The 15,950-nt window shown below is 52.4% G+C and overlaps 1 protein-coding gene across 1 annotated transcript in view; it reads right to left on the minus strand.

Annotated features, from left to right (window-relative positions):
* Window positions 1-15,950, minus strand: part of GDAP2 (ganglioside induced differentiation associated protein 2) — a 55,572-nt gene that overhangs the window by 19,686 nt on the left and 19,936 nt on the right. Inside the window, exons 4-11 of the mRNA XM_069945150.1 lie at window positions 12,229-12,382; window positions 8,075-8,163; window positions 7,050-7,126; window positions 5,586-5,745; window positions 3,421-3,574; window positions 1,513-1,589; window positions 1,268-1,344; window positions 345-484 (exon numbers count right to left, since the gene is read on the minus strand). Of these exons, the coding sequence (XP_069801251.1) occupies window positions 345-484; window positions 1,268-1,344; window positions 1,513-1,589; window positions 3,421-3,574; window positions 5,586-5,745; window positions 7,050-7,126; window positions 8,075-8,163; window positions 12,229-12,382 (928 nt within the window). The remainder of the gene's footprint in view (window positions 1-344; window positions 485-1,267; window positions 1,345-1,512; window positions 1,590-3,420; window positions 3,575-5,585; window positions 5,746-7,049; window positions 7,127-8,074; window positions 8,164-12,228; window positions 12,383-15,950) is intronic.

The raw sequence follows: 15,950 nt of genomic DNA on the forward strand, positions 1-15,950 counted from the left end.
AGGGGTACTGTACAGTATGGAGCCATCACTGTGCCCCCTAGTGATGACAGAAGGAAGAGCAGGGGTACTGTACAGTATGGAGCCATCACAGTGCCCCCTAGTGGTGACAGACGGAAGAGCAGGGATACTGTACAGTATGGAGCCATCACTGTGCCCCCTAGTGGTGACAGAAGGAAGGGCAGGGATACTGTACAGTATGGAGGGATCCCAGTGCCCCCTTATGGTGACAGGAGGGAGAGCAGGGGTACTGTACAGTATGGAGCTATCACAGCACCCCCTGGTGGATGAGGAGTGGTGACAGGAAAGAGAGCAGGGGTACTGTACAGTATGGAGCAGTAACTCACTTGGCATCCACCACGTCGTACACGTTTTTCAAGAAGTCGGAGTCCAAGTGGTTGTGTTCGGCGGTCAGGGTGTGGAAATAGACCAGGACGTAGTCTTTGGCAGCCACGTGGTCCATCATATGTATGAAGTAGAGCAGAGCCTGGACGAATAGGATCAGAACACGCAGGTTACATGTAGTATATAGCATGCAGAAATCATAAAGTAAATAATAAACAATTCCAGAAGGACTCCACCCCCTGCCTCATATGACCTCTACCTGATTATCTCTATATTACCAGGGTCCAGTCTCCCATACAGGGCAAGTTCCATGTACGAGCCTTATTATAGATGTGACTCGCGGGGTGTGAGCTGCATTTCTCCAAACTAAACTGCGACATAGTGACAGATAATACAGGTAGTATTGACCCCTGAATGACTCCTCTGTGCGGTTCTGCATCCTCACTGCATCGCACAGATCGGAAGAGCTGCGATTCAAGAGGCTTTCCAGCTACACTACAACTTCCATCACGCCTTGACAAGTCGTGCTGCACTGCAGTTATGCAAGAGTTGGCTCTCCAGGCATGATAGGAGTTGTAGTTCTGCAACAGCTGGAGAGGCAGAGTTTGAACCCCCTGGTCTATAAAAAGCTGAGCCTCCAGGAAAGGTGCCACCCAGCTTTCCTAACTTCCTGAATGACAACCCTGCACAGTGTATATACACGTACAGATAATCTCTCCCGGCATTCAGGAGTCTGGGAAAGGTGGATGACAATATAGGTGTCCCTGAGCTACTATTACTTGTCCCCCAGCATTTTGGGAAGCACTGGGATTTCTGTGAGGTGTCTGGGCACAATGTAGGGGCCATCAGGCACAGCGACATGCAGGAGTCTGACGTGACTGTTCTGGATAGCAGTGTGGCCAACTAACAAATCGGGGAGATTCACCTTCTCCATGTCGATCAGCAGGACGGGAATGTTTCTTCCTACAATGACGATGACGGTGCGGCCACAGTTATCCACTCCTGGAACAAGGAATAAGATGTGAGATCAGGGGACAAAGGCCGCCCCCTCATTGTGTAACATAGCAGGCGTTATAAAATTACTGATCTTCCGTGAAGTAGCCATTGTGTTAGCGGTGTGAGGTGTCACACTCCAGGTACTAAGTATACTGGCAAAATTGTGAGACTCACCAGACTGGTACAACGCCTTCAGGGCAGCAATATCTGAGAGGTCTTCTGTCCGTGCCCGAGAAAGCCAGCGATTGTAGCTGAGAATAAAAGAACAGGGAGACAATGAGTAACCTATGATCTGACAGCTGCCGTGGCCTGAGGATGAGGAGTAACCTTTAATCTGCCTGTGCCCTGAGGATGAGGAGAAATCTGTGATCTGCCCATTTTCTGAAGATGACGAGCAACCTGTATTCTGCCCGTAACCTGAAGATGAGGAGTAACCTATAATCTGCCAGTACCCTGAGAATGAGGAGTAACCTGTAATCTGCCCGCACCTTGAGGATGAGGAGTAACCTGTAATCTGCCCGCACCCTGAGGATGAGGAGTAACCTGTAATCTGCCCGCACCCTGAGGATGAGGAGTAACCTGTAATCTGCCCGCACCCTGAGGAAGAGGAGTAACCTGTAATCTGCCCGCACCTTGAGGATGAGGAGTAACCTGTAATCTGCCCGCACCCTGAGGATGAGGAGTAACCTGTAATCTGCCCGCACCCTGAGGATGAGGAGTAACCCGTAATCTGCCCGCACCCTGAGGATGAGGAGTAATCTGTGATCTGCCCGCACCCTGAGATAGAGGAGTAACCTGCCCGTACTCTGAGGATGAGGAGTAACCGGCAATCTGCCTATACCCTGAGGATGAGGAGTAACCTGCAATCTGCCTATACCCTGAGGATGAGGAGTAACCTGCAATCTGCCTATACCCTGAGGATGAGGAGTAATCTGTGATCTGCCCGCACCCTGAGATAGAGGAGTAACCTGCCAGTACTCTGAGGATGAGGAGTAACCGGCAATCTGCCTATACCCTGAGGATGAGGAGTAACCTGCAATCTGCCTATACACTGAGGATGAGGAGTAACCTGCAATCTGCCTATACCCTGAGGATGAGGAGTAACCTGTAATCTTCCCGTACCCTGAGGATGAGGAGTAATCTGTGATCTGCCTGTCCCCAGAGATAGAGGAGTAACCTGCCTGTGCTCTGAGGATGAGGAGTAACCGGTTATCTGCCCATACCCTGAGGATGAGGAGTAACCTGTAATCTTCCCGTACCCTGAGGATGAGGAGTAATCTGTGATCTGCCTGTCCCCAGAGATAGAGTAACCTGCCTGTGCTCTGAGGATGAGGAGTAACCTGTAATCTTCTAGTACCATGAGGATGAGGAGTAACTTGCCCATACCCTAAGGATGAGGAACAACCTGTAATCTGCCTGTACCTTGAGGATGAGGTGTAACCTGTAATCTGCCTGTACCCCGAGGATGAGGAGTAATCTGTCATCTGCCCGTACCCAGAGATAGCGGAGTAACCTGCCCGTACCCTGAGGATGAGGAGTAACCTGTAATCTGCCCGTACCCTGAAGATGAGGAATAACCTGTAATCTGCCCGTACCCTGAGGATGAGGAGTAACCTGTAATTTGCCTGTACCTTGAGGAAGAGGAGTAACCTGTAATTTGCCTGTACCTTGAGGAAGAGGAGTAACCTGTAATTTGCCTGTACCTTGAGGATGAGGAGTAAACTGTAATCTGCCTGCATCAAGAGATAGAGGAGTAACCTGTGATCTGCCCTTACCCTGAGGACAAGGAGTAACCTGTGATCTGCCCATACCCTGAGGATAAGGAGTAACCTGTGATCTGCCCATACCCTGAGGATAAGGAGTAACCTGTGATCTGCCCATATCCCGAGGATGAGGAGTAACTGCGATCTGCCCGTACCCTGAGGAGTAACCTGCACATATCCCAAGGATGGGGAGTAACTGTGATCTGCCCGTACCCTAAAAATGAGTAACCCCCTGCTTCTATACCTAGATCTAGGGTCCCCTGAACCAATAGCAAGCTTGGGGAACCTGCATAGGGGCACCATAGTGTGATGCACTCACTTCCTCTGATGCTGTTTTTGTAGGGCGACTCCAGACATTTGCCCCTGTAGTGCCAGGCGTCGCTGTTTGTCCACGTCGCCCTCCATGCGAGCAAAAGCGTGTGAGCCAATAAGGGACAGATCACGCTCCAGCCCTTCATCCTCCTCCGAGTCCTCTGCAATACACAGGGCAGCAAGATCAGATACCAAGCGGGAAATTAATGTGGCGGTCACAGGGCTCATATCATGTGACCATACACATGGGAGGAAGCACTGAATAGACTACAAAATGGAAATGCAAAAGCTGATTAGTAAGGAGCAGCTATATAGTCCTTATATATAGTGATTATCACAGAATTACAACCACAGACAAGATTGAACCCAAAGCCGTATATAAACTCAATAAGTGCCCCCTGAGGAAGCACAGTGGTGAAACACGCATCGCGGTTCCAGTCAGCAGGATACAGTGATGGGTGAGAAGCTGACGATATACATGTGGGAGCCATTGTGCGCAGATATGATGTCTGGATGGTTGGTGCTTTAGTACATATATTAGTGGATGAGGATAAAGATCCTGTGATATGGAGTATATGGATACGGATCCTGTGATATGGAGTATATGGTTAAGGATCCTGTGATATGGAGTATATGGATACAGATCCTGTGATATGGAGTATATGGATACGGATCCTGTGATATGGAGTATATGGATACGGATCCTGTGATATGGAGTATATGGATACGGATCCTGTGATATGGAGTATATGGATACGGATCCTGTGATATGGAGTATATGGATACGGATCCTGTGATATGGAGTATATGGATACGGATCCTGTGATATGGAGTATATGGATACGGATCCTGTGATATGGAGTATATGGATACGGATCCTGTGATATGGAGTATATGGATACAGATCCTGTGATATGGAGTATATGGATACAGATCCTGTGATATGGAGTATATGGATACCGATCCTGTGATATGGAGTATATGGATACAGATCCTGTGATATGGAGTATATGGATACAGATCCTGTGATATGGAGTATATGGATACGGATCCTGTGATATGGAGTATATGGATACAGATCCTGTGATATGGAGTATATGGATACGGATCCTGTGATATGGAGTATATGGATACGGATCCTGTGATATGGAGTATATGGATACGGATCCTGTGATATGGAGTATATGGATACGGATCCTGTGATATGGAGTATATGGATACGGATCCTGTGATATGGAGTATATGGATACGGATCCTGTGATATGGAGTATATGGATACAGATCCTGTGATATGGAGTATATGGATACAGATCCTGTGATATGGAGTATATGGATACCGATCCTGTGATATGGAGTATATGGATACAGATCCTGTGATATGGAGTATATGGATACAGATCCTGTGATATGGAGTATATGGATACGGATCCTGTGATATGGAGTATATGGATACAGATCCTGTGATATGGAGTATATGGATACGGATCCTGTGATATGGAGTATATGGATACGGATCCTGTGATATGGAGTATATGGATACATATCCTGTCATGTGCAGTATATGGATACAGATCCTGTCAAGTGCAGTATATGGATACAGATCCTGTGATATGGAGTATATGGATACGGATCCTGTGATATGGAGCATATGGATACTGATCCTGTGATATGGAGCATATGGATACAGATCCTGTCATGTGCAGTATATGGATACGGATCCTGTGATATGGAGTATATGGATACAGATCCTGTGATATGGAGTATATGGATATGGATTCTGTGATATGGAGTATATGGATATGGATCCTGTGATATGGAGTATATGGATACGGATCCTGTGATATGGAGTATATGGATACAGATCCTGTGATATGGAGTATACGTGGCAGCTCGAGCTCCGTGATTACCTCATCCGCTGTCCCTCCAGCCTTTTTTTATACAGCGCTGGATGATTCGTGTCTATGGGAGAATTGCTGCAGTTCCATCCATATACCATACGACTGTGATGTAATGATGGGATAAAGCCGATAATAAAACAATATATATTCCAAGAGCTAGTCAGGTAGATGGGGGGGGTCTGCACGTATCATCCCAAGAACTACAGCCCCCACTCTCTGTCCCACCAGCTGTGGTTATAAGAGGCCGGACCCTAATAGCTGAGTTATCTGTCACCTTCATGGACTCCCGGCTTCTCACAGATTCGGATCTGTCGCTCTGGGACCACCGGTTCCCCATCTGAGTTGCCGATATCTGGGGGTATCAGGGGCAGCGAGCTCAGCTCCTCCTCCTGGGAGCGCGGGAAGTAGAGCGGCAGCAGATACAGGTATGTGGCCTGGAGGAAGAGAAGACCCCCACTCAGTCACTGATATCATATGTGGATACATAGCCCCCAAGGCACTGAGCCCCTCAGTCACCGATATCATATGTATATACATAGCCCCCCAAGGCACTGAGCCCCTCCTTCTCCCTCTCCCCCCTCTCTCCTCCTTCTCCCTCCCCCCTCTCTCCTCCTTCTCCCTCCCCCCTCTCTCCTCCTTCTCCCTCCCCCCTCCTTCACTCTCCCCCTCTCTCCTTCTTCTCCCTCCCCCCTCTCTCCTCCTTCTCCCTCTCCCCTCCTTCACTCTCCCCCTCTCTCCTTCTTCGCCCTCCCCCTCTCCTCCTTCTTCGCCCTCCCCCTCTCCTCCTTCTTCGCCCTCCCCCTCTCCTCCTTCTTCGCCCTCCCCCTCCCTCTCTCCTCCCTCTTCCCCTTCTCTCTCCTCCCTCTTCCCCATCTTTCTTCTCCCTCTTTTCCCCTCTTTCCCCCTTTCTCCTCCCTCTTTCCCCCTTTCTCCTCCCTCTTCCCCCCCTCCCCCCCCTCTTCCACTCTCTCTCTCCTCCCTCTCCCCCCCCCTCTCCTCCCTCTCCCCCCCCCTCTCCTCCCTCTCCCCCCTCTCCCCCCCCCCTCTCCTCCCTCTCCCCCCCCCTCTCCTCCCCTCTCCCCCCTCTCCCCCCCCCCCTCTCCTCCCTCTCCCCCCCCCTCTCCTCCCTCCTCCACTCTCACTCTCCTCCCTCTCCCCCCTCTCTCCCTCTCCTCCCTCTACCCCCCCTCTCCTCCCTCTTCCACTCTCTCTCTCTCTCCTCCCTCTTCCCCCCCCACTACTCTGCACCCTCTTCCCCCCCACCTCTCTCCTCCCTCTCCCGTCCACCTTTCTACTCCCTTTTCCCCCCTCTCTCTGCTCCCTCTTCCCCCCCCCTCTCTCTGCTCCCTCTTCCCCCCCCTCTCCTCCCTCTTCCCCCTCTCCTCCCTCTTCCCCCTCTCCTCCCTCTTCCCCCTCTCCTCCCTCTTCCCCCTCTCCTCCCTCTTCCACTCTCTCTCCCTCTCCTCCCTCTTCCCCCCCCCACTACTCTGCTCCCTCTTCCCCCCCACCTCTCTCCTCCCTCTCCCGTCCACCTTTCTACTCCCTTTTCCCCCCTCTCCCTCTGCTCCCTCTTCCCCTCCCTCTCTCTGCTCCCTCTTCCCCCCTCTCCCTCTCCTCCCTCTCCCCCCCCTCTCTCTGCTCCCCCCCCCCACCTCTCTCCTCCCTCTACCCCCACCTCTCCCCTTCTCCCCTGATGCTAACAACATAAGAGGCAGCATGGAGGTCTCAGTAACGTCACCTCTTCCTGCTCAGTCACCGCAAACACCACTTTATCCAGTGCAGAGCCGTGTGATTCCAGGAACCGGCGCACCGTGCCTGCAAGAATGGACAACACAACCGGCTCAGCTACACAATAGCTAGGAAAACGGCAAATGCACCAGCGCAACGTTTAGCACCCCCACGCCCCATCGCAACACCTGGCACGCCCCAGCGCAACGCTCGGCACCCCCCCCCACCCCAGCGCAACACTCGGCACCCCCCCCACCCCAGCGCAACGCTCTGCACCCCCCACACCCCAGCGCAACGCTCTGCACCCCCCACACCCCAGCGCAACGCTCGGCACCCCCCAGGCCCCAGCGCAACGCTCAACACACCACAGGCCCCAGCGCAACGCTCGGCACCCCCCACGCCCCAGCGCAACGCTCAGCAGCCCCCCCACCCCAGCGCAACACTTGGCACCCCCCACACCCCAGCACAACGCTCGGCACCCCCCACGCCCCAGCGCAACGCTCGGCACCTCACATGCATCAGCGCAATGCTCCGTTCCCCCATCCCCTAATACAACGCTCGGCACCCCTCACACAACGCTCAGCACCCCCCACGCCCCAGTGCAATGCTCCATATCCCCATGCCCTAACGCAAAGCTTGGCACCCCCCACGCCCCAACCCAACATTTGGCACCCCCACACTAAAATGTTTCCAGCGCAACGCTCGGCACCCCTCACACCCCAGCGCAATGGTCGGCACCCCCCCACACCCCAGCGCAATGCTCGGCACCTCACACGCCCCAGCGCAACGCCCACCACGCCCCAGCGCAACGCTCCGTTCCCCCATGCCCTAATACAATGCTCGGCACCCCTAACGCAAAGCTTGGCACCCCCCACGCCCCAACCCAATGTTTGGCACCCCCACACTAAAATGTTTACAGTGCAATGCTCGGCACCCCACTCCCCAGCGCAATGCTCCGCACCCCTATGCCCTAAAGCAATGCTTGCCACCTCGATGCCACAATCTTTCCAGGGCAATGATCTGCAGGACACTCACGTAAGGCGATGTGCGTGGCATCTTCCAGCGGGTAACCCCTCTTCTGAGTGCTGATCACACAGAACCCCACCGAGGACATTGCCTGCTCGCTGTGGAAACAGACACAAGGAGGAGTAAAGCCTGGTCTGCAGTGCCACCTGCTGGATGACTGGTAGCATGGCAGTCACTGCACTGTACACAGGACTGAGGATACAACTAAGACAAAGAGAATACACCCAGAGAACAGTGCAGGAAAGACATCAGCTATATACAGAAAGAGCAGCATTGCATCTATACACGGCCGCATCATCATCTATACACGGCCGCATTATCAGATCAGAGCGTAATGGGGAAGGAACGTCCGAGAAACAAGCAGAGAGGAAGCAGAAAATACACAAGAGTAGGGGAGACAACGTCTATTGTATGCAGTGTAATATGGGAGGCATGCAGTATACAGGATACAGTATAATACAGGATATATATATATATATATATATGTAGGGGGCATGTAGTATATCGGATACAGTGTAAGGCTATGTTCACACAACGTATATTTTCAATAAATCACGGCCGTGTACATTCTTACAAGAATACACGCTGCATTGCTGTCTATGGGATTCCGGCCGGAGCATATACACATAGTACATATATACATACACATGGTATACGCTTCGTCCGGGATCTCTCGCAGCACCGCAAACAATTGAGTTTTCTGCGGCCGCTATTCATTGAATAGCAGCCGTAGAAAACCCTGTCAGTGCACACTGTGGAGCGAGCGGCCGCTCGCTCCATAGTGTGCAGTGGAGAGTTCTGCATTAGAACCCTGCAGCCCTAAAGATCATCCGGCCGGTACTTTTCAGAGACTGGCCGTTCCCTGACCCGGCCGGGTCACGGAACAACTGGTCTCTTACGACGTGTGAACATGGCCTAATATATAGGATGTATTATTTAGGATACAGTGTAATAAAGGATATATATATGTAGGGGGGCATGTAGTATATAGGATACAGTGTAATACAGGATATATATGTGGGGAATATGTAGTATATAGGATAGAGTGTAATACAGGATATATATATATATGTGGGGGGGGGGGGGCATGTAGTGATATATATGTGGCGGGCATGCAGTATATAGGATACAGTGTAATACAGGATACATATGTTGGGAGGCATGTAGTATATAGGATAGAGTGTAATACAGGATACATATGTAGGAGGGGGGCATGTAGTATCTAGGATACAGTGTAAGGCTGGGTTCACACTATGTATTTTTTAGTCGGTATATTTCAGTCAGTATTGCAACCAAAACCAGGAGTGGATTAAAAACACATTTTGAAAAAATGGTATGACGACTTACATTGTAATGTATTAGAACAACGATTATTAAATGGAATTAAATTCGTTCACACCGCTACTCCGAACACAAAACTGAGAGAGCTCCACTTCCGACTGTTAAACAAAGCAATATATGCTTTTAATCTCTCTTATACTCAACACCTGGAAGGTTATTTACAACACTGTCCTAAATGTGCTAAATCTAAAGCTGATCTCTTTCACTGTGTATGGCTGTGTCCCCATGTTCACTTATTTTGGAAATTGATAGAATCTTTTCTAACAAACACTTGGGGCACGTCTTTGCCTTTTGATCCAATCTGTTATTTGTTCCACGACGTGACGGAAGGAGGTGAGGCTCTCTCAGCCACAAAGACTATTCCTCCCGGAGTTCACCTTACTCTATTGTTAGCTCTTAAATGCCTTTTAAATCATTGGCTCAAGTCTACATCCCCTACAATACCAGAGTTGGTTGATAATCTCAAAGAAACACTTCATTGGGAAATGATTGATACCCTACGTAGTAATGAAAAGTTTACGATTTCTTTCATGAAAAAATGGAAACTTTTTATAGTGAATGTTCTGTCTACAGAAGAAAGAAACTCTGTTATGCAACAATTTTCCAATACAACTTGGTATCACAAAGCAATGGTTGCAGGTACCCTGGGAGTACTTACCTGTACTTGATATAAAGCATAGTATGATACAATATTACTTCAATTGTATGTTAGAGCAATAATTGGTTGCTTTGTCTGTTTTAATGATTTGTTATATTTATTTATATAATTTTATATAAGTCTACTGACTTATCATAGTTTATCTATTTTATGATTGTTCTTATCACTTTGTATTTATGTATAACTTCAATAAAATATTGTAAAAAAAAAAAAAAAAAAAACACAGAAAGGATCTGTTCACACAATGTTGTAATTGAGTGGATGGCCGTCATTTAATGGCAAATATTTGCTGTTATTTTAAAACAATGGCTGTTATATTGAAATAATGGCCGTTATTTACAGTTATATGGCGGCCATCCACTCAATTTCACCATTGTGTGAACAGATCCTTTCTGTGTTTTTAATCAACTCCTGGTTTTGGTTGCAATATGAGGACCACAATACTGACTGAAATATACGTAGTGTGAACCCAGCCTAATACAGGATATATATGTGGGGGGGCATGTAGTATATAGGATACAGTGTAATACAGGATATATATGTTGGGGGCATGTAGTATATAGGATACAGTGTAATACAGGATATATATGTTGGGGGCATGTAGTATATAGGATACAGTGTAATACAGGATATATATGTTGGGGGCATGTAGTATATAGGATACAGTGTAATAAAGGATATATATATGTAGGGGGGCATGTAGTATATAGGATACAGTGTAATACAGGATATATATGTAGGAGGGCGGCATGTAGTATATATGATACAGTGTAATACAGGATATATATGTTGGGGGCATGTAGTATATAGGATACAGTGTAATACAGGATATATATGTAGGAGGGCGGCATGTAGTATATAGGATACAGTGTAATACAGGATATATATGTTGGGGGGCATGTAGTATATAGGATACAGTGTAATACAGGATATATATGTTGGGGGCATGTAGTATATAGGATACAGTGTAATACAGGATATATATGTAGGAGGGCGGCATGTAGTATATAGGATACAGTGTAATACAGGATATATATGTTGGGGGGCATGTAGTATATAGGATACAGTGTAATACAGGATATATATGTAGGAGGGCGGCATGTAGTATATAGGATACAGTATAATACAGGATATATATGTTGGGGGGGGCATGTAGTATATAGGATACAGTGTAATACAGGATATATATGTTGGGGGGCATGTAGTATATAGTATACAGTGTAATACACGATATATATGTTGGGGGGGGGGGGGGGGGGAGATGTAGTATATAGGATACAGTGTAAGGCTTTGTTCACAGTACGTGAAAGACAGTTCTTTGCGGCGCCGCATGGGATCCGGGCCAGAGCCTATACTAAGTGTATACACTCTGGCCGGAATCCTATACAAGAATAGGCAGTGTTCCACTCCGTACAAAGTACGGCCGTTGTTGCCGATGTCTGTATTTTTACCCTGTGTGAACATAGCCTTTTACAGGATATATATATATATGTGGGGGGGGGGGGGGGGGGGGGCATGTAGTATATAGGATACAGAGATCTCACAGAGCACACAGAGAATACCAGGGATCCCTACTTGCGGAGAAGTGGCACATGCAGTTCTCTATTTGTCAGGATGTGGCGGGCAGCATTAACCACAGGTCACATGAGCATCATGCCAGCGTCACGGGGCGGTGTGTGATCCTGGATGAGCACGGGGGGAGGGGATATCTATAGAGAACATTCTGGAAAGCACTGCACAGCAATGGTGACTGGGAATAGTTATTTTTCTGGACAGGGCCCTTTAAGACATGACATCACACATGTAACCCCTGAATAAGGGCAAGTTCAGACTACAGAATTCTTGCGGATAAATTCCTCGGAATTCCGTCGCCTGTATGCGCTCACGGCCGCGTGCCTTTCCGACGGCTCCACATACTATGGGCCGGCTGATTCCGCCGAAAGAATTGTCACGTCAATTCTTTCATCGGAATGCGGAATCAGCCGGCCCATAGAATGGTGTCTATGGAGCCAGCGGAAAGGCGTGCAGCCGTGAGCGCATACAGGCGACGGAATTCCGAGGAATTTATCCGCAAGAATTCCGTAGTCTGAACCCGCCCTAAGAGAGTAGCACCCCCCGAGACCATGAGACAGCCGGCAGGGCACAATAAGGAAGGCAGAATTACTTGGCCAGCTGGAGGACGTTGCGGTAGCAGCTGTACAGGGAGCTCTCAGCCGCCGTACGGTACTTGCTCTTGTACTTAGGACCAACCGTGTGGATGATGTAGCGTGCGGCCAAGTTAAACCCCTTGGTGAGCTTAGCCTCTCCTGTCCTGCAACCTGCCGGGAAAAACCGTGACAAGTGCCCAGTGAGCGAGACTGATGAGAGGACGGGGACAGTGACGAGGAGGGGAGAGAACAGGGAGGGGGAGAAGAGGACGGGAAGAGAACAGGGAGGGGAGGGGAGAGGAGAGGACGGAGACAGGGAGAGGACGGTGACGGGGAGAGGAGAGGACAGAGAGGGGAGAGGAGAGGACAGAGAGGGGGGAGAAGAGGACGGGGACAGTGCCGGGGAGGGAGGGGAAGAGGACGGGGAGGGGTGAGGAGAGGATGGGGAGGGGGAGGAGAAGAGGACGGGAAGAGGACAGGGAGGGGAGAGGAGAGGACGGTGACTGGGAGAGGAGAGGACGGGGACAGTGACGGGGAGAGGAGAGGACAGGGAGGGGGGAGAAGAGGACGGGGACAGTGATGGGGGGAGGGTGTGAGGACAGTGATGGGGGGGGAGGGGAGGGTGTGAGGACAGTGATGCGGGGTGAGGGTGTGAGGACAGTGATGGGGGGGGAGGGGAGGGTGTGAGGACAGTGATGGGGGGGGAGGGGAGGGTGTGAGGACAGTGATGGGGGGGGAGGGTGTGAGGACAGTGATGGGGGGGGAGGGTGTGAGGACAGTGATGGGGGGGAGGGTGTGAGGACAGTGATGGGGGGAGGGTGTGAGGACAGTGATGGGGGGGGAGGGGAGGGTGTGAGGACAGTGATGGGGGGGAGGGGAGGGTGTGAGGACAGTGATGGGGGGGAGGGGGGGAGGACAGTAATGGGGGGAGGGTGTGAGGACAGTGATGGGGGGGGGGTGTGTTGTGAGGACAGTGATGGGGGGATGAGGGTGTGAGGACAGTGATGGGGGGGAGGGTGTGAGGACAGTGATGGGGGGGAGGGTGTGAAAACAGTGATGGGGGGGAGGGTGTGAGGACAGTGATGGGGGGAGGGTGTGAGGACAGTGATGGGGGGAGGGGGGAAAGACAGTGATGGGGGGGGGTGAGGGTGTGAGGACAGTGATGGGGGGGGTGAGGGTGTGAGGACAGTGATGGGGGGGAGGGTGTGAGGACAGTGATGGGGGGGAGGGTGTGAGGACAGTGATGGGGGGGAGGGTGTGAGGACAGTGATGGGGGTGTGAGGACAGTGATGGGGGGGAGGGTGTGAGGACAGTGATGGGGGGAGGGTGTGAGGACAGTGATGGGGGGGAGGACAGTGATGGGGGGGGAGGATGTGAGGACAGTGATGGGGGGGAGGGTGTGAGGACAGTGATGGGGGGGAGGGTGTGAGGACAGTGATGGGGGTGTGAGGACAGTGATGGGGGTGTGAGGACAGTGATGGGGGGGGAGGGTGTGAGGACAGTGATGGGGGGGGAGGGTGTGAGGACAGTGATGGGGGGATGAGGGTGTGAGGACAGTGATGGGGGGAGGGTGTGAGGACAGTGATGGGGGGGGGATGAGGGTGTGAGGACAGTGATGGGGGGATGAGGGTGTGAGGACAGTGATGGGGGGATGAGGGTGTGAGGACAGTGATGGGGGGGGAGGGTGTGAGGACAGTGATGGGGGGAGGGTGTGAGGACAGTGATGGGGGGAGGGTGTGAGGACAGTGATGGGGGGAGGGTGTGAGGACAGTGATGGGGGGAGGGTGTGAGGACAGTGATGGGGGGGAGGGTGTGAGGACAGTGATGGGGGGGAGGGGGGGAGGACAGTGATGGGGGGGGAGGGGGGGAGGACAGTGATGGGGGGGGAGGGGGTGAGGACAGTGATGGGGGGGGAGGGGGTGAGGACAGTGATGGGGGTGTGAGGACAGTGATGGGGGGGAGGGTGTGAGGACAGTGATGGGGGGGAGGGTGTGAGGACAGTGATGGGGGGGGAGGGTGTGAGGACAGTGATGGGGGGGAGGGTGTGAGGACAGTGATGGGGGGGGAGGGTGTGAGGACAGTGATGGGGGGGGGAGGGTGTGAGGACAGTGATGGGGGGGGAGGGTGTGAGGACAGTGATGGGGGGGGAGGGTGTGAGGACAGTGATGGGGGGGAGGGTGTGAGGACAGTGATGGGGGGGGGGGGGGAGGGTGTGAGGACAGTGATGGGGGGGGTGGAGTTTGAGAGGACAGTGATGGGGGGGGGGAGGGTGTGAGGACAGTGATGGGGGGGGGGGGGTGTGAGGACAGTGATGGGGGGGGGGGGTGTGAGGACAGTGATGTGGGGGGAGGGTGTGAGGACAGTGATGGGGGGGAAGGGTGTGAGGACAGTGATGGGGGGGAAGGGTATGAGGACAGTGATGGGGGGAGGGTGTGAGGATAGTGATGGGGGGGGAGGGTGTGAGGACAGTGATGGGGGGGAAGGGTATCAGGACAGTGATGGGGGTGTGAGGACAGTGATGGGGGTGTGAGGACAGTGATGGGGGTGTGAGGACAGTGATGGGGGGAGGGTATGAGGATAGTGATGGGGGTGTGAGGACAGTGATGGGGGTGTGAGGACAGTGATGGGGGTGTGAGGACAGTGATGGGGGTGTGAGGACAGTGATGGGGGGAGGGTATGAGGACAGTGATGGGGGTGTGAGGACAGTGATGGGGGTGTGAGGACAGTGATGGGGGTGTGAGGACAGTGATGGGGGTGTGAGGACAGTGATGGGGGTGTGAGGACAGTGATGGGGGTGTGAGGACAGTGATGGGGGTGTGAGGACAGTGATGGGGGTGTGAGGACAGTGATGGGGGGGTGAGGACAGTGATGGGGGGGTGTGAGGACAGTGATGGGGGTGTGAGGACAGTGATGGGGGTGTGAGGACAGTGATGGGGGTGTGAGGACAGTGATGGGGGTGTGAGGACAGTGAGGGGAGAGGAGAGGACAGTGATGGGGGTGTGAGGACAGTGATGGGGGTGTGAGGACAGTGATGGGGGTGTGAGGACAGTGATGGGGGGTGTGAGGACAGTGATGGGGGTGTGAGGACAGTGATGGGGGGGGTGAGGACAGTGATGGGGGGGTGAGGGTATGAGGACAGTGATGGGGGGAGGGTGTGAGGACAGTGATGGGGGGATGAGGGTGTGAGGACAGTGATGGGGGGGATGAGGGTGTGAGGACAGTGATGGGGGGATGAGGGTGTGAGGACAGTGATGGGGGGAGGAGGGTGTGAGGACAGTGATGGGGGGATGAGGGTGTGAGGACAGTGATGGGGGGATGAGGGTGTGAGGACAGTGATGGGGGGATGAGGGTGTGAGGACAGTGATGGGGGGAGGAGGGTGTGAGGACAGTGATGGGGGGAGGGTGTGAGGACAGTGATGGGGGGATGAGGGTGTGAGGACAGTGATGTGGGGGGAGGGTGTGAGGACAGTGATGGGGGGAGGGTGTGAGGACAGTGATGGGGGAGGGTGTGAGGACAGTGATGGGGGGGAGGGTGTGAGGACAGTGATGGGGGGGGTGAGGGAGGGTATTAGGACAGTGATTGGGGTGGAGGTAGTGATCGGGGGATGAGCAGAGTGATAGGGGAGGGTACTGACCGGAGAATGAGGGTAGTGATCGGGGGTGGGGGGGTGAGTGTATGAGGACAGCGATTGGGGGGAGGGGGGGGGGGAAGGGTGAGATGGTGGTTGCGAGCGCAGGA

This window comes from Dendropsophus ebraccatus, chromosome 11 (assembly GCF_027789765.1).
Source record: "Dendropsophus ebraccatus isolate aDenEbr1 chromosome 11, aDenEbr1.pat, whole genome shotgun sequence".
Taxonomy (NCBI): Eukaryota; Metazoa; Chordata; class Amphibia; order Anura; family Hylidae; genus Dendropsophus; species Dendropsophus ebraccatus.